The sequence below is a fragment of the Panthera tigris genome, chromosome A2 (genome assembly GCF_018350195.1).
Source record: "Panthera tigris isolate Pti1 chromosome A2, P.tigris_Pti1_mat1.1, whole genome shotgun sequence".
NCBI lineage: Eukaryota > Metazoa > Chordata > Mammalia > Carnivora > Felidae > Panthera > Panthera tigris.
Window position 1 is genome coordinate 21,629,178 of NC_056661.1, and position 23,477 is coordinate 21,652,654.

Genomic DNA, 23,477 nt, shown 5'->3' on the forward strand with positions numbered 1-23,477 from the left:
CGCCAAGGGTTGGCAGGGGCCGAGGTGCGCCGGGACCGGCCGAGAGTGACCGGCACCGGGAGGAGGAGGCCGGGACCCCCTCCTCTCCGCGGCGGGGGCGGGGCCTTAGGGGGCTGGCCCTTGTGAAGGCGGGCCCTGAGCGGGGGCGGGGCCGTGGCAGGCACCTGGGTGAGGTCGCGCCGCCCCGCCCCCTTGCACTTCCGTGTGCAGCGGCTCGAGAGAGGGAGGCTGCGGCACCGGGATCCCCGGAGCGACCCTCGGCATCCGCACGCAGCGCTGAGGCCCGGACGGGACTCAGCGGCCTCCGGGCCCGTCCCGGTCGGGCCCGCATCGACCCCCCGTCCTCGCGCGCGCCCCGGAACGGAGCAGGGAGCTGGACCCCAGACGTCGAGACCCCTGGCGCCTGGAGGTGCGCGGGAGGTGAGTGAGGGCCGGGACCGGACGAGGGAGCCGGGCTACCCTTAGGGCGCGCCGCCCCTCCCTTCCCCCTCTCCAATCCGGTTCTCGTTTCCAAAACTGTGAAACTGAGCCGCGGCCAGCGAAAGTCCCCGCCGCGCTCCGAGACCCGCCGGTGCCTCCGTCCCCGGTCCGTCGGTCTGTCCCTCCGTTCAGCGGTACGGGCCGAGGCCCTCTCGTTGGTCTGCTCCCGGCCCCTCTACCCGCCAGTATGTCCCTAGACCCTCCGAGCGTCCGTCCGTCCCCGTCGATTCCCTGGGGCCCTCGGTCGGTCCATCTGTCCCCACCCCCTCATGTGTTCCCGCGTCCGCGTCTTCCTAATCTTGATCTGTCTGTCCTTAGACCTCCGCGTGCCCCACCCCCACCGCACCTCCCGCCGCCCCTGGATCCTGTCCTCCCAGAGCCGCGCCCCCAACCCACGCTCGTCGCCCCCTGCCGGTCCCGCCGCCTCTCCTTTTCTACCGCGGAGCAGAAGCCAGGCCGCCCGCCTTGCCTCGCCGCCCGCCCCTGGGTCCCTGCCCGGCCCAGCCGGAGCGGCGCCTCCTTCTCGCTCGCTCTCTCCTTTCAGTCTGGGTGTCTCTCTCGGTCTTTCTCCATCTGTCTCCGGCTGGGCGTGGCTCCAGTCTCCACCATCCCCCTTACCGCCCCACCCCTCCGCCCCTCTGAGCCCCCTCGCCTAGAGGCCCCTTCCAGGTCCCGTCGGTCCTAACCCCTCCGCAATTCAGACGCCACCCCTCCCCCCGTGGGTCCCGGCCAGGTGAGGGGAGAGAGTGGAGGAGATTCGGGGTGAAGAGGCTGGAGATGGGCACCGTCAGAACTGTCCTACTTCTCTGACTCTCATTTCCTCCCGTGAGAAGGGAGAGCCCCACTGAGCCCCCCACTCACACCTGGTCAGAAGGATTTGCTGTGCTTAAGGGCATCCCCTTCTCCTCTGGTCCCTACGCTGTACGGTTGGACTTGACTCCTTGTAATGAGTTGCCTGTATCTGGACATGTAGGTACATTGTGTGTCTGTGTCTGCCTGTGTGTTCTTTGTCACTGTGTCTGGAACTTGCCTCTGTGGTCTTTTCCCACCTGTGTGCCTTCCCTATGTACATGTGTGTATGTCTGTGTGTCCTGAGGCTCTGTGTGCCCTTCGCAACTCTGTGTGCACTATGTCTTTGTGTGTTCTTTATCACCAGACTCCCGTCAATGTGTTGGGGTGTGTGTGTGTCTTTGTGTACCTATGTGTCCCTTATGTGCCTGGACAGTCCTATGTTGTACTCTGGGCGTGCCATGGTGACCCACTGGCCAAATACATTTGAACTGTTAGTTTTGGGAGCCTTGTGTTAGAGTGTTACCCCACCCGGCTCATGTGTGTGTCTGAGTGTGGGTACGTGTGTAACACTCATTCTTCCTCTCCCTCTGCTACTGAGCCTCTGTGACCAGGCTGACCTGGTCACCAAGGGAGGGGACTGGTCCCTTGAGTTTCCTTGTTCCTGCTGTGGACTGAGTTGGGGTGCGGTGGACAGGCCGGTAGAGGGCAGTCCTGTGTGTGTGTGTGTGTGTGTGTGTGTGTGTGTGTGTGTGTGATGTAGAGGTGTTTGGACAGCTATACCTAGCTATAAGCTGGTATAAGGGATCTGGTGTGTTCAGAACTGTGGCTGGGCGAGACTGGTGAGTGTGTGACTGGTGGGAGACTCACAGTCTGACTGTATGAAACTGCCAGTCTGTGTGCTAGGGAGTCCCTATGATTGTAGGGAACTGAGAGTGTGGTGCCTGTGCCCCGAGGTGACAGTGCTGGGCGGGAAGGTGAGAGCCCCAGTGTGTGTGAGCATGTGGGAGGCTGTGAGGGTGTGGATGTGCACGGGGCACCTCAAGGCCAGCCCTGGTTCCTGGGGAGTTGGGGAAGGCCTCTATCTCTTGCCTTCCTCTGCCCCCCAAGTTGAAAGATACCCGAGGGCAAGTCTTTGGGTTTGCAGTGCTGTGACCAAGACCTAGGGCTCAAATACTCACTGTGCCTCTTACGGGCGCAAGACTGGGGCTAGGCCTCTCTAAGGCTGAGTCCCCTTATCTGCAGAATGGAGAAAGTTGCTGTGAGGACTTGAGGTCCTGTGGCAACAGTCCTCTAACACAGGCTTGCTTGTCAGAGCTCAGCACATGCTAAGTCTTATTTGGAGACCACTCTCCCCTGCCTACTCTATGGTCTCCATTTTCCTGAGAGCTGGGCTAATAAAAGCCCAGATAGTCCCCCACCCAGTTTCTTTTCTGTGATGTGTCTGGGGCCCCCTCCCGTGCCCTTTACCAGACTGCTTTCAGAAGGGCTGAGGGCTGGCAGAGACCCCAGCAGCCTTATTCAGCCCACTTGACACCTGCCCAGTCTCAGCAACACTGATGGGGAAGAAGGGGCTCGGGGGGGTGATTTGGAGCTTGACTGCAGGATGCTGACACCATTTAGCTGCCATAGCTAATTGGAGTTTAAATTAAAATTAGAAATAAAGTACAGACAAGCCTGAGGATGCCTCAGTCCCTAGGGAGCGGTGATGGGGGTCTTCAGTGGGAGGAGGAGCTCACATCTTGGGGAGAGGAATCTTTCGTGGAGGCCCAGGCCTTTCAATTTTTTTTTTTTAAGTTTATTTATTTTTCACAGAGAGAGAGAGAGAGAGAGAGAGAGAGAGAGAGCATGAACGGGGGAGGGTCAGAGAGAGGGAGACACAGAATCCGAAGCAGGCTCCAGGCTCTGGCCCTCAGCACAGAGCCCGACATGGGGCTCTAACTCACAGACTGCGAGATCATGACCTGAGCCAAAGTCGGACATTCAACCAACTGAGCCACCCAGGTGCCCCGAGGCCCAGGCCTTTCAGCCAGGAGACCTGGGACAGCTTGCTGCCTTTGCCATTCCTTCCTTCTAGGATCTCTCTGGGCCTCGGTTTTTTTCAGCTGTATAATGGGCACAATATTAATGTGAGAATCACCTGAGCTAAAAGGTGTAAAACAAAGAATAAAAAAGTGTCACGAGGTACCTGGGTGGCTCAGTTGGTTGAGCATCCAACTTCTGATATCAGTTCAGGTCGTGATCTCCTTGTTCAGAATCGAGCCCCTGGTAGGGCTCCGTGCTCAGCGTGGAGCCTGCTTAAGATTCTCTCTCCCTCTCTCTCTGCCCCCTCCTTCAAAATAAATAAATAAACATTTTTTTAAAAATGTCACTATTCATTTGGTACTCCCAAGGTGAGTCTAGCATAGGAGCTATATCATGCCGCATCACTGGGGCCTCAGAACCGCCTGGAGAGATGTAGTCTCCTCATTTTAAAGATAAGATAAACTGAGGCTCAGGGAAATTACCCCAGGCCACAGAGCAGTGGCTTCCCCAATTGCCACTAGGTCTCCTAAGTCATAGGGCAACCTCTTGCAGACAGGAAGATCAGGACAACCTCGGGCGGACAGTGGGAGCTTTCTTGCTGCGTCTGTAGTCTGGAAATGCTCTGAGGGCTGAGACAAAGCGATCCAACCCCTAGCGTGGAGAGGACATGGGGCCGGTGCCCTGGAGAAGTTGGGCCCAACACTCCACTTCACAAAAGAGAAAACTGAGTCCAAAGAGGCTGAGGTCTCAGAGCCAGATGGGGCTGAGCCGGGCCTGCGTTGGCTGTTCTGGGGCTGACTGATGGGGAAAGCCTGTTTGGCAGTGCCTCCCAGCTCAGCTGTTGCCTCTTGTTCCTGCAGGTCGGCCTGGAACTGGCCCAGGTGAGGGCAGCGGACCTACTTCTGGTGGTGGTAGTGTGGCGGTGGCCGCAGCGGGAGCCAGGACTGAGGGCAAGGGGGAGCCAGGAGCCCCAGGTAAGACTGGATCCTCCTAGACAGATGGACATATGGACAGTGTGCCGGGGTGGCCTTCCTCTTTGGGCTCCTCCCTGTCTGCTGGGGCTGGGGCTGGGGCTGGGTCGGGTAGGGGAAGGGTCACACAGAGTCCCTGGGTTGAGTGAGGGGCCTGGGTGCCCAGAGCGGGCAGCAGTTGGCTTTGCCTATGAGGGCTCCCTGCCTGACTCTGGCTTTTGGCCCAGGGAAGACTGTGGCCTTGGAGCTCAGAGGCCTGGGGCCCACCGGCCGTCTGGGGTGAGGAGGGGTGACATTTTGCTAGTCAGTTAGAAAGAAGGCGGGGTATGTGCCAAGGGTTCAGGGTGGATGTATCAGCTTTTCTATGGCCTCTTGTCTCTGCCTCAGGCTGTTCTCATCATCTCACAGGGAAACTGAGGCTTGCCCTGGGCCCCACAGTGGGTTGGACACCAAACTGAGAATGGAATGAGGTCTCTCCTGAGTTCTTTTCCACATCCCAGTTCCCTCATTTGCCCATCCTCTCTGGGGTGAAGGAGAGATACACAATTCTCCTCCCCAGCCTCCAGATTCTGGGTGAGTTAGGCAGTCTCTAAGTAATACTGGGGAAGGCTGCACTCTCTCAGGCTCCTTATAAAGCTAAAGATTCCTTCTTTTGGGGCCAGACCTCCTTCCTTCTGCCCTCATTATAATGAAAACAACCCTGAGAGTTACCTATCGAATGTCCAAAGTTCAGTGGATAAGATTCTGGGGTGTGATTGGGGGGGGGGTTGCTGAGGGCACTTGGAACCTAGGGAGTGACAGTGGGGAGGGGTGGCAAAGGTGGTCTTTCCTCAGGGAGACCTCCCTGATCAACCCCTGCTCCTGCCCCTACTGCCCTACTCCCGCCTCTACTGGTATCTACAGATTTTCGGGGGGCAGCAGGGGTGGGGGATGGTGGTGAATAGATCAGTGGGGGCTGGGCTCTCAGAGCTTAACTTGGAGGGGAAGGAGGGCAGGAGGGCAGGGCCCTGGCTCCTGGGATGGGAGTGGGGGCTAAACAAGGGGAGGGTCATCATTGGGTCTGCTGTTTATTCAACTTACCATCAAACCTGGTGAGGGGAGGAGGTGACGTGTCCTTGGCGGGCTGGAGGCCTCTGCTACCTGAGGTCAGGGACCCACCGACTCCCAGCACTGAGCCCCATTCCCTAAGAAATTCAACCAATTAGTCTTGGAGCCAGCCCACTTTCAAAGCTCAAACCTCACCTCCCAGCTGGCGCAGACACAGGTATGCTCACACAGGGATATAGAAACTGAGCTGCCCTCTGCGCCCAGGCCTGCACACCCTCAAGTGCCCACACACGCACTACACATGCGCACACATATCCACAGGCATGCTCAAACACGCACTCGGGTGCTCGGCCAGTCATCCTTGCATTCAGAAGCCTGCCCACACATACCACACTGCCCATCCTGGGTCAGGAAATGGGGTCCTTGGTCAGGGTCACAACCCAGCTTGCGTCTGGCACTGAGGGTGAGGTTTGAGGTGTGGTTGTGACCACAGGTGCTCCAGGGGGCTGGGCCACACCAGGAGATGGGCTCTGCCTGCCCAGGCATTCACCAGCCATCCTGCTCACCTGGGCCAGACCCCCCCCCCCCCGCCCCCCCCCCCCCCCCCCCCCCCCCCCCCCCCCGCCCCGGCTGACCAGGACTCTGTAGGGGGTGGGGGAGGGATGATGGGGGACGACTTCAGCTGTGCTGGCACCGTTTGTGGCTGCTGCCGCAGAGGAGGAAGTGGGCTGCCTGTGGTCATGGGGCTAAGGTGCTCGAAGGTGGGTGGGGGTCCAATCAGTTCCTCTGTCCCCGCAGTGTCAGTGCCCACAGCGGAGTTGCTGGGCTCTGGCGACTGGGAGGCAAGCAGGGTACTTCTCCCAGGGCGATCTGTACACTTTCCAAGGCCTGGGCCCAGGGAGAGATCTGTCCATCCGAGGTGTTTCCGGAGGCTCACTTCCCTTGGGCTGCCCAGGAAGTGGTTTCAGAGTGGGACTGACCAGCCGTCCGGCTGTGGCCTGCCCCGCCCCGGCCTTGCCTGTGAGGGGAGCAGTGCCTGACCAGTGGGTTAGGCTGACTGACCAGGCTTCCCACTGCCAGGGCTGACCAGGCCTTGACAGAGGCCCGAGGAGAGGGCTCGGGGAGCTGAGGCTATGAAGTTCCCTGCAACCCCCATCACCCCAGCTCCTCCTTTCCTCTGAGCCCAGAGGCTCAGAGCGCTAACTCTGGCAGGCAGAGCTGCGTCGCGTGAACTGGCGTCGGCTGGGTTACGTCTCAGGGATTAGCAGGCTCCAAGCTGTACGAATGAATTTGGACAAGTGGCTTTGATGCCTGGTGCCTCATCTTTCTTCTCTGACAGATGAGACAATGATAGCATCCATCTTCCTGCGGTTGTGCCGGAAGCTACAGATAATGTATGCAAAGTAGCTAGCAACTTGCCTGGCACTTTATTAGTGTTTAAGGGGTAGAAACTGGAGTTATGTAAAGCACTTAGCACTCAGTTTGTGGTAACAATCCCCCAAAACAGCAAGTGGTACTGATGGTGGGGTTATTATTGTCTGAAGGCCTGGGCACTGGCCCAGTGTCACAGGGCCAGGTGGCTGCACAACGCGGCTGAGAAGCCAGGTCTCAGGCTCTGTTTTGCCTCCCGGTGGCAATGCTGCAGGGTGGGGAGGGTACGTTCCATGTCCTCTGAGGAGAGGAGCTGCAGGGCAGAGCAGCTGTGCCCACTCAGCAGCCCAGCCCCCTCACTCCCTTTCAAAGGGAGGAAAATAGATCTCATGACAAATGGATGCAGGGAAGAGAAAGGCAGCTGCCTGCTGCCCCCTCAGCCTCCCCTGGGCCCCTTCCCTGACTCTGGTCCCCTGCGGGACGTTGGGCCTGGAGAAACTGACGCTGGTGATGGGGGGTGGATGGTGAGCCCTCCTGCCAGACTGCCTGCCCTTTGGACCCCTGGAGTCAGCCTGTGGACTGGGAAGGGGGTAGACATCTGGGGATAGAAACCCCCCCTACACACACGTCCATACATACATCCTTGACACGTGGCAGCTGGTGACAGGGACATGCCTGTGCTAGGGACAGGGAGGGGAAGCCCTTTGCTCTCCAGGGCCCAGAGGCTGGGGGCCTTGGGTGTTGGTGTGGTAATGATAGTGGTATTGTAGGCGGGGGCCAGAAGACTGGAGGGCTGGAGATTGGCAGGGGCCTGGGCTAGGAGTTTTGAGTGAGGGCATATCCTGAAGGTTTAGGAGCAAGACCTCTGCAAGCACCAGACAGACCTGGGTTCGAATTCTCACGTGATATTTACTGGCTGTGTAGTCTTGAGCCAGGGACTAGACTGCTTTGAGCCTCAGCTGCCTCATCTGTGAAATGGGAAGGTCAAGGAGTTGTCCATTTGAGACCTGAATGATAAGGAGCCAGTGTGTGTTTCAGAGGAGGGGCAGGAAGACAGAATAGCAAGTGCGGAGACTCCTAAGCGGGAAGGAACTTGGCTGTTCAGGGAACTGAAAGGGGTCACCGTGGCCTGGGGCAGAGGAGTGAGGGGAAGGCAGTGGCCGAGGAGGTCAGGGAGGGTGGGTTAGGCCTGGGGGAGGCGCCTAGGCTTATTGGGAAGGAAAAGGTAACCATTAGGGACTTGGGCAGGGAGTGACGAGATCTGCCTTAGTTGCTGGGGCAGAAGGACTGTGGGGCCAGAGCAGAGGATGGAGAGCAAGCAGGTGCAGAGCCTGGGGAAGGTGATGGGGTGCTAGGATGGGGACAGCGGTGGACAGAAGAGATGACTTCAGGGTAGAATGCAGCACAGAACTGATGGTGATGCTGTGTGGGGAGGAGGGTGAACCCCCCACCTCCTCTGGTGTCATGGGGCCAGTGCTGGCCCTGCTAGGAGATGAGGGGACACTTGCATGGAGGACATGAGGAAGCCTGGCTCAAGTGCATTTGAGTGTCTCTAGAGCATGGTGAGCTTGGGGAGGCAGGTGGGCCCACAGGCAGGCCTGGAGTTTGTGGGACCTGAGCTGAAAGCAGAGACGTGAGAGTCAAGAGGTAGCGTGCAAGCCTGGGCTGGGGAGGACGGGGTTTGGCGGGTCTTTGGTGGGAAAGTTCAAGAGGCCCTCGGTATGGGGTTGGGATGCTGTCCCTCAAAGGTCCCTGCCAAGGTGCCCAGGAGGGCAGGCTTGCGGTGGCTGAGCCACTGTTTTCACAACAGCCCCGGAAGCTTTGGATCATGTCACTGGCTTGTTGGGTAAACAGGCACAGTGGAGCGGCTAGATCAGATGCTTGCTTGGTGTGGGCTGCAGGGGCTGGGAGCCCGGACCAGGGTGGAGGGAGACAGGAGGATTGCAGGGCCTTCTAGTACTAGGGCTGGAGAAAGCTTGTGGGTCTGAATCATCAGTACAGGGAGACCGAGGCCCTGAGAGAGAGAGCAGCTAGCCCAGGGTCTGCCAAAGGTCTCAGGCTGCCTTTGCCAAGCCTGGTCTTTTCCCAGAGCAGCAGTCCAGAGCAGGGCATTACAGGGGTGGGAGGCTTGAGAGAGCCCCTTTACCACTGATCCTGGTGACAGGACGGCTGGAAATGGGCAGGGGGGCAGGTGTGGAGAGGACAGGTGTGAGGGTGGAGGTGGTGATAAGGATGATGGTGCCAGGTCTTGCACTCAGCACAGCCTCCTAGGCAGGGCAAGATCATTCCCTTTTACAGACGAGGATGCCAGGGCACCTTTACCAGGTTCACAGGGCACCAAGGAACAGATCAGGTCTGAACTAGACCTGTCCAACTCACACCCAGGCCCCCACTCCTAAGTTCCTGTGTTCACTGCCCGCCATGGGATGGCACGCCATGGCCCTGCCTCTCTCCCGGCTTCTCCCGATCCCCAGATGGGGAGGCGTCATCCGAGCCCTGCTCCCCTTGTGGTGATGGGTGGCAAAAGCCTTAGGCGCCCATTTCACCTTCTCCCAAACACAGAGATTAATGTCAACTATGGGGAGAACCATGGGAATCTGGAAGGAGGCCTCTGGGGGTGCAGAGGGACAAGGTGGAGGAAGTAGACTTGGGGCCCACCTCTTTGGAGGCTGGAGGAGGAACCATTCCCACCCCCAGGCACACGGACATGCCCTCACCCCACAGGAGGCCAGGTGGCCAGTTCCAGAGTTAGAACTGGAGGGTCCCTCTCTGCCTCCCCACAAGGCTGCCCCATCGGCTTTGTGGCTTTGGGTGAATTGCTCTCTTTTTGTTGAGTTCTGCTCAGTGAGTCTGAGCTCACTGGAGGTCATGTGTGAGGTACCTGGCGTGGCCGCCCCACCTGACAGGTGTGAACCTTCCCCTCCTTCCGTGTGCCAGGCCTCGGACTGCCACCTGTGACCCCCGGTCTCGTCCTCAGCCTCCGCTGTCCCCTCAGACGGGTGGGCGGGGAGGCCTGCCCAGTGATGTATGCGACTGGCCCACTTCTTCCTCTGTGCACTTTGGACTTTGCTCTGGGCCAGGAGGGACTTTCTCTGCCTCCTTCCGTGGAGAGGCCCAGCCTGCCTGACACCCAGCTGCTGTTTCCCTCCTTAGCCGTTGTGCCCCAGGGGCTGTGGTCGAAAAGGCTACATTTGGACATTCCTGGTGCCAGACCCTAGCCAGACGTGTGTGGGTGCTTCCAGACTTGTGTGTTTATCCCTGTGTCTGCCTGGAATATCTCTGTCCATTGTGCTGGTGATACCGTGTGTGCACACAGATCTCTCTGTGCTTATGAGTGCATGAGGGTATCGACATGTGTCAACAGGTGACAGCGGTTGTGGGGGGTGGTGTTTCTCAGTGTGTGTCACTGAGTCATCCTAGGAGTGTGTATGTGCCTGTGGTTACAACCATCTGTGTGTGTGTCTAACTGCAAGCAGGGTTCCCCATGTGTAACTGTGTGTTTGGGTTGGTGGGTGTGCCCGTGTGTGCACACATGTGCGGTTATTCTGGGAAAGACCCTCATGTACCCCCCACCCCAGCTCTTCACAGAGGCCCCCTTGTCCTCAGTCCTGCCGTGAAGGGGCCTTTGTTTCTCCCTCAGGGGGTACCTGGAACTCTCCCTCTGACTGAGTCCAGGGCTTCCCCAATCCTAGGACTAGCTGAGTGACTCAAGGCCTGGGCCTGGCATGGACTATGCCCCCAAGAAGGTCCTATCCTCACCCCTCCCCTTACCATGTGCTGGCAGGAGTGAGTGTGAGCCAGTGACAGCCAGGGTCCCAAGTCTTGCCTCTCAGACCCTTCTAGATCCTCTGACTGGCTGGGCCAGCTGCACCCCTGCACATCTCTCAGATTGAAGCCTGGTCCCCATTCTACCCCAGCCCCTCTCGCTCCCTTCCACTCACTACCTGAGCAGCGGTCATATCCTCCTCTGTAATTACATATTTATGTGACTGTCCCCTACCTTCCTAGCTGTGAGTTCCATGGCCCAGTATGTCTTGTCACTGTGGTGCCTGCTGGCTGGGCCTGAGGAGGGCTGGACTGGGCCTTTGGGACTTAGAGCCCCCACCCCATCGTGTGCAGAATTATGTCACCACCTGTACGTACTTTCCTGGGAAGAGGGTCCACATCTTTCATTGGTTCTCAGGGTATGACCACCCCTTTGCAATTGCAGAGGCTTCATTCATGCTGCTCAGGCCTCACCTGTGATTCCCACTGGATCCCTGTGGACTGGGTCAGCCTGGCAGAATGATTTTTGAATGTCCCCAGGACATTCATATGTGTGGCCAGAGCTGAGAAGCCCAAGACAGGGATTGAGACAGTGCCCAGAGAACAGACCCAGGTCCTCAGCATGCACTTCTCAGACAACTGCACAGGGTACCTGTAGTGAGTACATGAGGCAGGGGAGAAGCTGGCTTCCTGATTCCCCAGGGTTGGCCTTTAGAAGTGTCTGCAAGGATATGTAGGAATTCAGGACATTCTGGCTGAGGGAATAGCATATGTAAAAGAGGGGGCTTAAAAGAGAGACAGGAGTTCACAGAGTAGCCAGAGGTGAGACCTGAGGTGAAGCAAGCCAGGGCCAGGCTGAGGTCTGGGGTTTCTCCAAGGGCAGTGGGAGCCCAGGAGGTTTCATGGGTTGGTGGTGACTGGTAGGGGTCGCTGGGGAAAGGGAGGAGAGTCCACTGCAGTGGTTGGTCTGTGAGGGGCGGGGCAAGAAGGAGCACGTGTGGGGGTTGAGGGTTGGGAGCAAGTGTCTGGACTTGCTCTGGGACTTGGCCATGATCTGAGACCATAGCTGGTCCTCCTCCAAGACAAAGCTGGTCATATGGAGGCTGGGGCACAGGCCCTGGTGGAAGGGCCTTAGAGGGGACCTTGCCTAGCCCTTCCCCTCCCCCACCTCCTGCTCTTCTTGCTGAGCCCATTTCCTGGGTTGTGAAACCCCTGTGGCCTCTCTGACTTGCTTCCGTCTGGGAAGGCCATCTGGGGAGGCCATCCTCCCTGCCAAGCCCGGCTGCCTTGCCCTGTTGCTGCTCTGCCAGAGTCAGCCCTGCTCCATACTACTGATCACACTGCCTTTCACTGGCCTACCCTCCCACTCCCTGGGCCTCATGTGTCCTCCCTCCTTCATTCATCCTTTTAGGCCCAAGTGGGCTAGACCTTGAACTACTCCCCAGGCTGGGTCTGTATCCCGAGGAAAGCCTGGGCCGACACTGCCTCCACTTTGCAGCCACCTCCACCCAGCCTTGACTGGCAGCGGGTGGTGCCTTCCATGGGCAGGCGACAGGGGCTGGCCCCAAGATTGGGCAGATATGTGTGGGAAAGGGTTGCATGGGAGGAGGGCGTCTTCTGCCCCAGCAGGTGCCCCGGCTCTGTTTGCTTGCCTTTCTTGACCTCAGCCTGCCCCCTCTTATTTCTCTGGCAGATTTTCTGAGGGAGCCTCCATCTATGTTTGCACACAGTCCCCAAGAGCCTGGCCAAGTCTCTCTTCTTGGGGCCCCACTTTGCTCCTCGGTCCAGTGGGCATGTCCCTGTGGCCTATGAGACAGAATCCAGTGCCAGGGAAGGACCGGAGTAGAGGGGCCAGGTCGGGTCTGGGGACCTGGAGACTCTCATTGCAGGACCTCATTCTTGGTTTCCCCCTCCCTGCAAAGAGGAGATGGGCGGGTCAGTGTCTAAAGGTCCATCTCTTAGATATGTTTTGACTTAATGGGTTTTATTTTTCACCTTTAACAAAACTGTTATTGAACAAATTACACATGATTGCTGTGGAAGAGTTAGAAAGTACACTTCTATTCCGGTTGGCACACCTCAGGCCATGTCTCCCACATCACCCCCATTGCTGGAACACACTCACGGGCGTACACGTGGATGTGCAGCATGCACACTTGTCCTCTGTGCCCCAGGAGTCCTCACCAGTGTGGTCACTCTGCTCACCTCAAGGTTGGCCTTGTCCACTGCCCTGGACGGCCTGGGAGTACATTGCCCTGGAGGAGGTGACCTGCCTGCTCTGGTCCTGCCCAGCACCACCTTTCCTTACCTCTGGGTGGCTGGTCTAGGGTGGGGTGGGGAGCCGAGTCAGTGGGCCCTCATGCCTTGGGACTGGAATCTAGTATGGCCTAGGCTTCCCCAGGTTTTGAGCACCAGAGGCTGGCCCAAGGGGCTGGGATGGGCGGGAAGGTAGAATTCAGGGGTCTGTACCACCCTCATACAGAAAAGGAAGAGGTCCTCAAGGTCAGGTCTAGGACCGGCCCAGAGGGGGTTGGGCAGATAGACTCTGATTAAGCACAGGGCACCACTCTCCTGGTGCCCTTACCCCTCTCCTCGTTTCCTCTGTCCTCAGTGTCTGTGTGTAGTGCTTGGCACATTTATCTGTCTGTACCTTTGCTCCCTCTTTCCCTTTGTCTTTTCTTCCTGACATGGTATACGGGAAAGAACATCGGCTGCAAGATGCAGGCCTGGATTCAAATCCTTCTACCACTTACTGGCTGTGTGACCTTGGGCAGGGCATTTAACCTCTCCAAATCTGTTTCTTCATCAGTAAAATACCCACTTCCAGAACCAGCACGGACACAAAGTGAGCTAATGCCATTACAAGGTTAATCTGGTGTGTGTTGGCCTTAGGGAAGGATGATCCTTCTTATAAGTGAGGGTGCTGAGATTCACCCCCAGATCCTCTGACTCTGTGTCCGGTGCTCCCCCAACTTCATAGGGCTGCCTCTGCTATGGGCTGAAGAAATTGGAGAGTAGAGATTAACAGCCCACTGCTAGCTGGGAAAGGCCTGGCTGGCCTCAGCCAGCTCTGAGGGGCAGGTCCCCATGGAGGTCTGTGTGGGATCAGCCCTTGCCACTTCCATGGCCTGGCAGAGCGGCAGTGAGGCTGAGCCAGTGGCCTTCCTTTGGGGCCTATGGGCCTGGGCCTATTTGCATGGGGGCTATAAATAATCGGCACACCTTGCTTTTGTGCTGTTACTTCAGTCCCTGGTTTCCCCACCAGTGTTCAGACTGCAAGGTAGATGGGCAGTGCTGGCTTCACTGTGCAGGGCCCAAGACCTCTCTCAGGGTCACGTGGTAATAGAAGAAGATCCTGGTTCATGGTGTCTGTCTCCCTCCTGGGGTCTGGGCCGTGCAGTGGGGTGGAGGGCCCATGCCCTAGTGTTAGTCTACGAAATTGGGGCTTGGGTGACCCAACCCTGGGGTTGCTGCTGAGTAGCCCCATGGTCCCCCTCCTCATGGCACTGCGGCCTGGCTGTACAGGTTTGGGGCCAGGGCTGGGGCTTGCTGTGGTTACGGTTTCCCTCCAGTGGCTTCTAACTGAGCAGCAGCTGCTCTGAGTGTGATCATTGGGTGCTGGAGCGCAGGCCTGATTGGCGGCCTGCGAGGCTGGGCTCTGCCTCACATTCCTGGGGCTTCTCTGATTCCATCTCCTCATGCAGCCCCCTGGGGTGGTCCCCATGGACAGAGGTGGGTGAGGTCATGGAGCTGGGACCATCTGGACTGGGCCCCAAGGGGAGGCGGTGGGGAGGCATCTTGACCGCTTGCCTCAAATGCCCAGATCATTTTGCCACCAAGGCTACCCTGACCCCCTCTCTCGCAGGAACCCAGGCCCCTGCAGCGTGACTACTGCTCCTTTGTCCCTGCCTGTGTGACCACTCAGCCCTCATCCTCTGAGACACTCAGAAAGCCCGTCAGTGCCCCACCCTGGGTCCCAGGGTTATCCTGTTGGGAAGCACACGGCCCAGCGTGTCTGCTGGGGTCGGGCCTGGGAGTTGTGGATGCAAACTTGTGGCAAACGTGTGCTGTGCAGGGGCCCTGCCGATCATCTGGACCCCCCAGGGAGAACTCAGCTGGGTGTTCCACACCTTGGGTCCCCAGGCCAGCAGGGTGGCCTCACGAAGGGCACGATGTCCTTTTTGCCCGACAGTTTGGGACATTCACCCAGATTCACACACACACACACACACACACACACACACACACACACACACACACAGCCAGCCTGGCCCATGCAGCCTGCTCTCTTTCCCATTCACATTAGCTCAGTGCCCACTTTGTGCCACCCACTCACACCTTCAGACACTCCAGCTCACACACTCACACATGCTTGAGTTCAGGGAGGAGCCAGCAGCCCCCCACGGCCGGCTCCTCCTCCCTGCCTACCAAGAGGTCATAGTGGCTGGTTTGGCTGGTCTTACACTGAAGGCTTTGGGACCTGAGCTCAGATGTGAGCTTACACACCCATTCTGGCTCCTTCTGAGTAGGAGCCAGGCCTGGGCAGGGGACGTGGTGGGGTCTGCCTCGCCTGGCGCGCCTCCCCTCTCCCCTGGCTGCTGGCCTCAGAAGACCGGCGGGGCCCCTGGGCTGGGCTTCAGGCTGAGGTCAGTGTTTCCTGTGAGCTCATCTGGGCTGGGAGCTCTCGGCAGACCCGGCTGCTACTCTGGCTGCCTTGTGGAGGAGCTGGGGGAGCTATCCCGGGGGCAGGGTGGCTCTGGCATATTCACATGTATGTGGGGGGGGGGGTGGTCTAGGGGCACGTGTCTGAGATTGCCGCCACGCTGGCTTACGTTCAATATGGAGTGAGTACATACGTATGTGCATGTACATGAGTGAGTGTTCGTTCAACCATGTTTATGGAGCAGCCTCGTGTGTGGGGCCCAGAGCCAGTGTCCATGTAGGTGTATGAGGGTACACCCAGGGGCTTGCACATGTGGCCCTCCTCCAGGAATAACAACCCAAAAGACCCTCAGGGTCACCTCCTTTAGTGACCCTTGATTTGAGGAAGAGCAAGGAATAGGGCGAGATGTGGGGGTGACCTGTGTGGTTTAAAAAACAAATTCAGTGTTACGTTCAACATTAAAATAGTTTTATATTTGGGAAAAATTAGTTGGAAAGCGCAGGCAACCTCTGTAGGATGAGGGGCACCTGACCCAGAGGGGCTGGCGTTCAAAAGGTCAGGGGTGAGGGTGGGGCCTTTCCCTGCCCTGGTCCCTGAATGAAGTGGGTGCTTAATTAGTGGAATCTCAGCTTTAGCTTCTGGCTCAGCCTCAGGGTTTCCGTTTTTCCATCTGAACGGTGGGGGTGGTCATCTTGGCCCTATTTGTCCTTCTGGGTAGTTATGAATAAAAAACAAACTTCGAAAACCAAGAAGATCTGCAAGGGAACAGGGTGCAGGGAGGCGGGGGTACCGTCCTGCCCATCTTGGCTGGCACTGACGTGCTGGAGCCCAGCATATACCGAGTGCTCAGCACATAGTATGTGCACAGGAATTGGGTATTACAGGGGCCTTAAATGAGTCCCCAAATAAATGACTCGTGGTCACAGACTCAATGCCTCCAGGGTCCCGGTAGGTTTTGGAAAGGAGTAAAAAGGGGGCCCCTGGCCTGGAGTAGACTGGCAGGGGTGCCAGCCAGCTGTTGCCCAGTGTGCTTGAGGTCACATCTTCATTTTACCAGGGATGCCACAAATCCAGACTTCCAGAAAACTTCTCAGTTTTGACAACGGCAACTAGAACTAGCGCCCTGTAAGCACTAACTCAATGGGCCAAACTCAATGCGGAGAGAGTCCCCCGGGGGCACCCGAGCAGCGCCTCCTGGGACTGTCCCTTGCTGCCCAGCCTCACCCATTCTGTCCGTACAGCCGTACTGCAGGCCCCAGCATGGCACCGTTCCTGCGTATCGCCTTCACCTCCTATGAGCTCGGCTCCCTGCAGGCTGCGGATGAGGCCAGCCAGCCCTTCTGTGCCGTGAAGATGAAGGAGGCACTTAGCACAGGTAGGACTGAGAATCCAGGCTCGGTGGGAGGCCCTGCAGGGCCCATGCCTTGTTCCCCTAGAACTTCCGAGGGATCCTTCTCTTCCTCATCCTCACCTCCCGGCCCAGCCCAGCTGTGGGTGTAGGACCGTGGAGACCACCGAGTGCCCGTAGGGTCTCTAGCACTGGCTGTGTAGAGCCTTCTCCAGGGTGATCGTGGGGTGGAGGTGGGGGGGAGGGGGGATTCTGGCTCCTCCCCTATTGGTGGGTTCACCCAACAATTTCCTCATGCTCATCTGTGCCAGCCCCTGTGCTGGGCACTGAGGACACTGCCATGCTCCAGGGCTGACTTAGCCCTGCCCTCATGGGGCTCACAGTCAGGTGTGGGAGCCAGACAATGAGTCCCGTGACAGGGAAGCCCACAGGAGGCACTGTCCCAGGCTGGGCTCAGCAAGGTCCTCCTGGAAGAGGCAAACATCTCACACCATTCCTTCTTGCTTCTGTCCTCACTTGCTGAGCCCCTGGCTCATCCCTTAGGTCCCAGCTGAGCTGTCCCTTCTTCCAGGAGGCATTCCCTGACCCTTAGGCTGGGGCATGCCACCTGACCATGACCCAGAGCAGGTCTAAAGCCCTGGCCTTGCCATCTTCAATCTCATCACAGCTGTGATTTAACATTTACTTGAGGAATTAATGGGCTCGTGTCTCTGCCCTGGACTGGGCTCTAGGGAGACAGGCACTGTTTTTCACTTTTCTTTCTGTCGTGTGCTTCACCTCCAAATGCCAAGGCTGGCATGACGGGCCTCCACATGTGTTCACTGAGTGCATGAAGGGAGGTGACAGCTAAGTGGGGCTGAGGAAGAGGGTCACAGGAAGAGGGAAGAGCAGGGGCTGGGATGGGACCTAGCAGGGCTTCCTAGAGGAGCTGCAGGCAGCTGTGTGCTCTAGGGTGTGTTAGGAATGACATGAGGCTGGGGAGGTGAGCAGAGCACAGTTGTGAAGGCGGGGGAGTGGAAATATCAGAGGGAGAGCCAGGAGGATTCTCTCTGGCTGAAGGCTATGGGAAGTCTGGGGGTGGGGTGGTGGGACAGAGGGACCCCAGCCGGACCTTGCCTGCCTGGCCATGTTGCAGAGCGCGGGAAGACACTGGTGCAGAAGAAGCCCACCATGTACCCCGAGTGGAAGTCGACGTTCGATGCCCACATCTACGAGGGCCGCGTCATCCAGATCGTGCTGATGCGGGCAGCCGAAGAGCCGATGTCTGAGGTGACAGTGGGTGTGTCGGTACTGGCTGAGCGCTGCAAGAAGAACAACGGCAAGGCCGAGTTCTGGGTGAGGACGTGAGGGCTGCAGCGTGTGCACGCACGTGTGTGGGCCCCTGGGTGAGCCTGGCTGCGGGGTGCAGGTCCTGTCTGGCCACTGGAGAAGCTCTGCGATCGGTGCTGGCTCTGTGATTTACCAGATCCCAGACCTTCTGAGCCCAGTTCTGAATCTGTAAAAGGAGAAGCTAGCAAAAGACCCCACCTCAGGGTCATTTGTTCAGGTGACATGAGTCACTGGATGCCAAGGGCTTATTGTAGCGCTGGGCACATAGTAGGTGCTCAAGGGAGCCATCCTTGCCATTGCGACTACTCTTTTCCCTTTTAATTTTGTGAAAGCACGATATGCACAAGGTAAAACATTTCAGAATATATGTAAGGGTATGTCCTGGCCCCACCACCAGGCACCGCACCCACTTCTCAGAGGCCCCCATTGTTCCAAGTTCTGTTTGGAGCCTTCACAGATATTCCAGGCCCAGGCAGGCATTAGGGAACATATGTCTCCTCAACGAGGAGGAGGTGGGAGAAAGGGAAGGCTTATGGCCATCACTCACCTGCCGAAACCTGGACTTTGCACACGCATATGGCCATGTGGCCCTCATGGCCACGGATGTCAGCGCTGGCAGAGCACCTCTTGCCCCCTGGGGTTACATGTGGGCTCCTGCATCCAAGATGTCCCCACTGGAAAGACACTATGACTGTGAGGGACTCTGGTGAGCCTCCAGTGAGGTATGAAGGGGCCAGGAGAGAAGTTGACCTAGGGCTGTATGAACACTTGGCTGGTCAGGTAGAGATACTTGCTGTGCTGTCTGTCTACTCCACCAAGAAACGATATCAGTCACCAGGCATGGGTGTTGGCAGAGGTGAAGGTCCTGCCAGAAGCAGCCAGTCTATGTGAGGAGGCTGGGCATGCAGAGACTCGGACACAGAGAACCAGTGTGGGTGTCTCAACACGCATGTGTCTGTGTCTCTGTGTGTGCAGGGACTTGGGGGTGTGGGGGGACATTCTAAGATCCTCGTTAAGGGGGCAGCCAGGAGTGGGGGTGGGGAGTTTCCCTTCCCAATCTGTTCCTGGGCCATGTGGCCGGGCTGGGTGTGGGCTGGATCTTTTCACTTCCCCAAATGTAATAATACCTCTGGGTAGAGGGTGGGGGCGGGGCTCAGGGGCGGGGCCGTGCCCACACTGGGCAGACAGGTGTCTGGCTAGGCTGCCAGGACTCCCTTGGCCTTGGGGGACCAACCATGGGGGCGGGTTCTGAGTCCAGCATGGCTGGAGCCCGCCCTCATTGACCCCCCACCCCCACCCCTTCCCTACCCTCACCCCTGCAGCTGGACCTGCAACCCCAGGCCAAGGTGTTGATGTCTGTGCAGTATTTCCTGGAAGACATAGGTAAGACCCTCCCTATCTGGGCTGGGGGTGTAGGTTCAGAGGCCAGAGCCAGGACAGAACCTTAGGGAAGCAGTCCCTGTGGGCAGTCTGTCCAGGGCCACCCTGGGAGGGACTACAGGAATGTTACCCTTTCCGGGGCTGGGGCTGACTTCACTACTCCACGGCCGCCAGATTGCAAACAGTCTATGCGGGGTGAAGACGAGGCCAAGTTTCCAACAATGAACCGCCGTGGAGCCATCAAGCAGGCCAAGATCCACTACATCAAGAACCATGAGTTTATTGCCACCTTCTTCAGACAGCCCACCTTCTGTTCTGTATGCAAAGACTTTGTTTGGTGAGGGCTGGCTGTGCCTCCTGAGAGTGGGGTCTGGGGAGGGAGGGCCCCACACCCAGAACTAACCCTGCCTGGGGATTTGCCTTTCAGGGGTCTCAACAAGCAAGGCTACAAATGCAGGCGTAAGTGTCTCCACTGCCCGGTCTGTTTGCACACGTGTGTCTGCCAGTACCTGCGTGCGTTCTCAGGAAAGCCCATGTCCCTGTGCAGGGATCACATGTCTAGACTCTGTGTGCTTGCATGCGTGCATGTGAGATTTTCCACGTCATTGTCTATGTACGAGAACCACACTCAGTGGGTGCATGAGTGGGCTTGCTCTGGCTCATGAAAGCCAGTTCTCTGTGTCTTTTCCCAGACTTTGGTGCAGTATTTACATAGAAATCAGCCAATGCTACTTATCACGGCTCTTTTCCCCTGCAGAGGCTATTAGACCTTTTATAGTATACCCTTGGCTGCACATGTGCTTCTGTTTAGACATGTGTGTATATGGGTACACACATATAAGATACCTCCACAGTGGTGCTGGTTCTGAACACAAGCTCTGGGGGCACCTAGATGGCTCAGTCAGCTAATCGTTCAACTTCGGCTCAGGTCATGATCTCATGGTTCATGGGTTCGAGCCCCACATTAGGCTCTGTGCTGACAGAGCCTGGAGCCTGCTTCAGATTCTGTGTCTCCCTCTCTCTCTGCCCCTCCCCCACTCATGCTCTGCCTCTATCTCAAAAATAAATAAACATTAAAAAAAAAATTGAGCACAAGCTCTGGAGCCAGATGGCCTGGGTTTGAATCCTAACTCTGCCACTTCCTATTTGTAGGGCCTTAGAGTGACTTAACCTTTCTGTGCCTCAGTAAAATGGGGATAATAGCCTTTATGAAGATCAAATGGGATAAAATATATAAAGCTGCAGTTTAGGTGACTAGTACATAGTCAGCATTTTATATAGAGAGCATATTGTCATTATGCAGCAGTGTGTATATTCTGGTGTCTTTGTGGTGGTGGTGGTGGTGGTGGTGGTGTGTGTGCGCATGTGTGTGCATGTGCATGAGAGAGCTTAGGACCCGTTTGCTGTCCCAAGCATAGCAGAGAGACAGGGGGCTCTCTGCCTGCAGTCCTCTCACTGCAATACTCTGTGCCCTCATTGCTGCCCCCACTGCCCACTAGGACCCCTTGAACCTTCCCTAATCTCTGAGATCCTCCAATTGGCCCGCCCTCCCTGCTCCTCCCCTTTCCAGGCCCCTCCTGCAAGGGCAGGCAGGAGGAGAGAAAAAGCAAGCTGTGGGCCCCAGGCGTCTGTGGGGTGAGGGTGTGGGCGATCAGGGAAAACAGTGGCTTTGTATAGAGGGCTGGACTGGGCCAGTGGGCGCCAGCTCACAGCTCTGCCCCTCCTGGTGCCTTCCCATCCCCCTCCTGGCCTGTGCCTCCTCAAGAATGCAACGCTGCCATCCACAAGAAATGCATCGACAAGATCATCGGCCGGTGCACCGGCACCGCAGCCAACAGCCGGGACACCATAGTGAGGCTGGGCCCAGGGCGGGGGACCTGGGGGGGCTTGGCCAGCTGGGAGGGATTTGGGTTCTCCCCACCCCTTCCCTGTGGAGCTTGTCCTTCTCCCCATTTTTCTTGGTTGCCTCCTTGGACTTCCAGATTGCCCAGTTCCTGTACCTTCCCCCTTGCCCCCCCTACCCCATGGCCCAGTGGAGCCCTTTTGAGCATCTTGCCATGCACGGCGTTGAGGAGAACTAGGGGTTGAGGAAGGAGCTAGAGCTGGCATGTGACCCTCAACCTGTGACACTCTCCTTCCCAGTTCCAGAAAGAACGTTTCAACATCGACATGCCGCACCGATTCAAGGTTTACAACTACATGAGCCCCACCTTCTGTGACCACTGTGGCAGCCTGCTGTGGGGGCTGGTGAAGCAGGGACTAAAATGTGAAGGTGCGTGCCACCCAGCTCCGGGGACTAGGGCTGGGCAGGAGGGCACTCCCAGCTGGTGCCTACCCACCCAGACCTCCTAAACTCCCACTAACTAATGCTGCCTTTGCCCCGCTGCTGGGGAAGGCCTCAATGTCCCCTCCCCACTGGCTTCCCCATTTACCTGCTGTGTGACCAGGAGTCCCCATTGCTCTGAGCTCAGTGTCCTCAAGTGGAAGATAGGGGTAAGAGTAGAGTAGGGCCCAAGGAATCACTGAGGGACAAGCAGGCGGAAGGTGTTGAGCAAACACGTTTCACAGACCCCTTCCCTGGACCCAGGCTTTAGTGAGGCAGAAACAGGGGGCCCCCTGAGAGGAAAAGTGGCTTGTCTAGGTTGCCCTAGACATTCTTTGAAGGGTTTAGAGTTAGGTCTCCTATCTTGTGCCTTTTTTTTTTCTTTTTCTTCTTTAAATAATGAAAGATTTAAAGCACTCACGATGGCTTCAGATGCATTTTTTTTTAAAGACCAGAAACCCAGCAGACTCCACCAAAGCCCTGCTTCCTCCTGCTCCCTCCTCCCCTCCTCCCCTCCTCCCCTCCTCTCTGCACTTGGCTGAGCCTGGGGGGATGGGGACAGTTCTCCCAGAGCCTGCCGGCAGCCTGTCAGGCCCTGCCTGAGCGGGGGCCCTGATGGCCCTGTGTCTGCTTCACCCCAGACTGTGGCATGAATGTGCACCATAAGTGCCAGAAGAAGGTGGCCAACCTCTGTGGCATTAACCAGAAGCTCTTGGCTGAGGCGTTGAACCAAGTGAGCCAGGTAGGCAGACACGGTGGGAACCCTGGACACAAGGTGGCAGGATTGGGGGTGGGCCGTCAGGGCTCATGCTACTATTAGAGAACCCTGGGGTGTGGAGTGGGTGGGCAGCATTTGTATTCATGACCCCACTTCTGGAAGATGTAGTCCAAGAATTAGCAGAAGGCGGTGGGCTTGTTCTCATATAAGAAATTATTCAAGTGGTTGTGTACTTGGTGAGCCCGGAGGACCACAAGGTTGGAATGCTTGGAACTAAGAGCCCTTATTGTGTGTATGTTTTATGTGTTGTGTATGTTGTGTGTTTGGGTGTGGGTGGAGCTTGAGAAATGCCATAACACTTTAAGGTAAAATTCTAGAATCAATTACCAGTGAAGGCAACACAAATAATCCATTGAGTAAGTGGTGGGAGGATTCAATGTGCAAAATTTTCTTTCTATTCAGTGCCTTCCAGGCCATCAAGGTATCCCTGTGCTACAGGGTGTGTGTGTGTGTGTGCGTGTGTGTGTGTGTGCGTGCGTGTGTGTGCGCGCGCGCGCTCCCTGGAGTCCTGGGCTTTGCCCCTGCTGTCCCCCATTGGTTTTGAGAGTGGAGTCATGGATGGTTGGGGTTCTCCTTCTTGGCTGAGAGTTCTGATCCTGGTATGACTGACTGGATGTCTCCCTAACCTCTACCCTCTCCTCCAGAGACCCTTCCGGAAGTCAGAAACAGAGCCCGTTGGGATCTACCAGAATTTTGAGAAGAAGCCAGAAATCTCTGGAGAAATTGTCGCAGGTGAAGCTGGGCCCATTTCCCCCCGGAAAGTTCCCACTCCCCACTAGGACCCAAGATGGGACCCAACCTCCCTCTACTGTTGAGACCTGAAGGGAGACACCACCCCTGGAGAGGGAGTCCCTTCCTCTTTGAGGCCCCTTACCCCACCCCACCACTTGGCCCCAGGGGAGGGGACTCAGCAGACAGACACCTGAGTCTAAAGTGCCATCTCTTGGGCAGACAATGGGACCTACGGCAAGATCTGGGAGGGCAGCACCAGGTGCAACATTGAGAACTTCACCTTCCACAAGGTCCTGGGCAAAGGCAGCTTTGGGAAGGTAAGGGGCTGTTTGGCCCTGGGGCAACTCAATGGACCTGGGCCCAGGAACCCAGGAGCCCAGGGGCACCTGCATCCCACCCTACCTGGCTTCTTCCTGATGGGGTACGGTTGTGGTGTCCTAGCTTTTGGCCTGGCCTTCCCCCCGCTCGACATCCTG

The 23,477-nt window shown here is 57.4% G+C and overlaps 1 protein-coding gene across 1 annotated transcript in view; it reads left to right on the top strand.

Annotated features, from left to right (window-relative positions):
- Positions 1-202: 202 nt before the first annotated feature.
- The window catches only part of PRKCD (protein kinase C delta), a 29,777-nt gene continuing 6,502 nt past the window's right edge, over positions 203-23,477 (top strand). The window contains exons 1-12 of the mRNA XM_042979159.1: positions 203-420; positions 4,155-4,268; positions 16,353-16,486; positions 17,595-17,794; positions 19,111-19,171; positions 19,343-19,505; positions 19,596-19,627; positions 20,934-21,019; positions 21,311-21,440; positions 22,133-22,233; positions 22,914-23,001; positions 23,221-23,318. Coding sequence (XP_042835093.1) covers positions 16,372-16,486; positions 17,595-17,794; positions 19,111-19,171; positions 19,343-19,505; positions 19,596-19,627; positions 20,934-21,019; positions 21,311-21,440; positions 22,133-22,233; positions 22,914-23,001; positions 23,221-23,318 — 1,074 coding nt within the window. The 5' untranslated portion in view covers positions 203-420; positions 4,155-4,268; positions 16,353-16,371. The remainder of the gene's footprint in view (positions 421-4,154; positions 4,269-16,352; positions 16,487-17,594; positions 17,795-19,110; positions 19,172-19,342; positions 19,506-19,595; positions 19,628-20,933; positions 21,020-21,310; positions 21,441-22,132; positions 22,234-22,913; positions 23,002-23,220; positions 23,319-23,477) is intronic.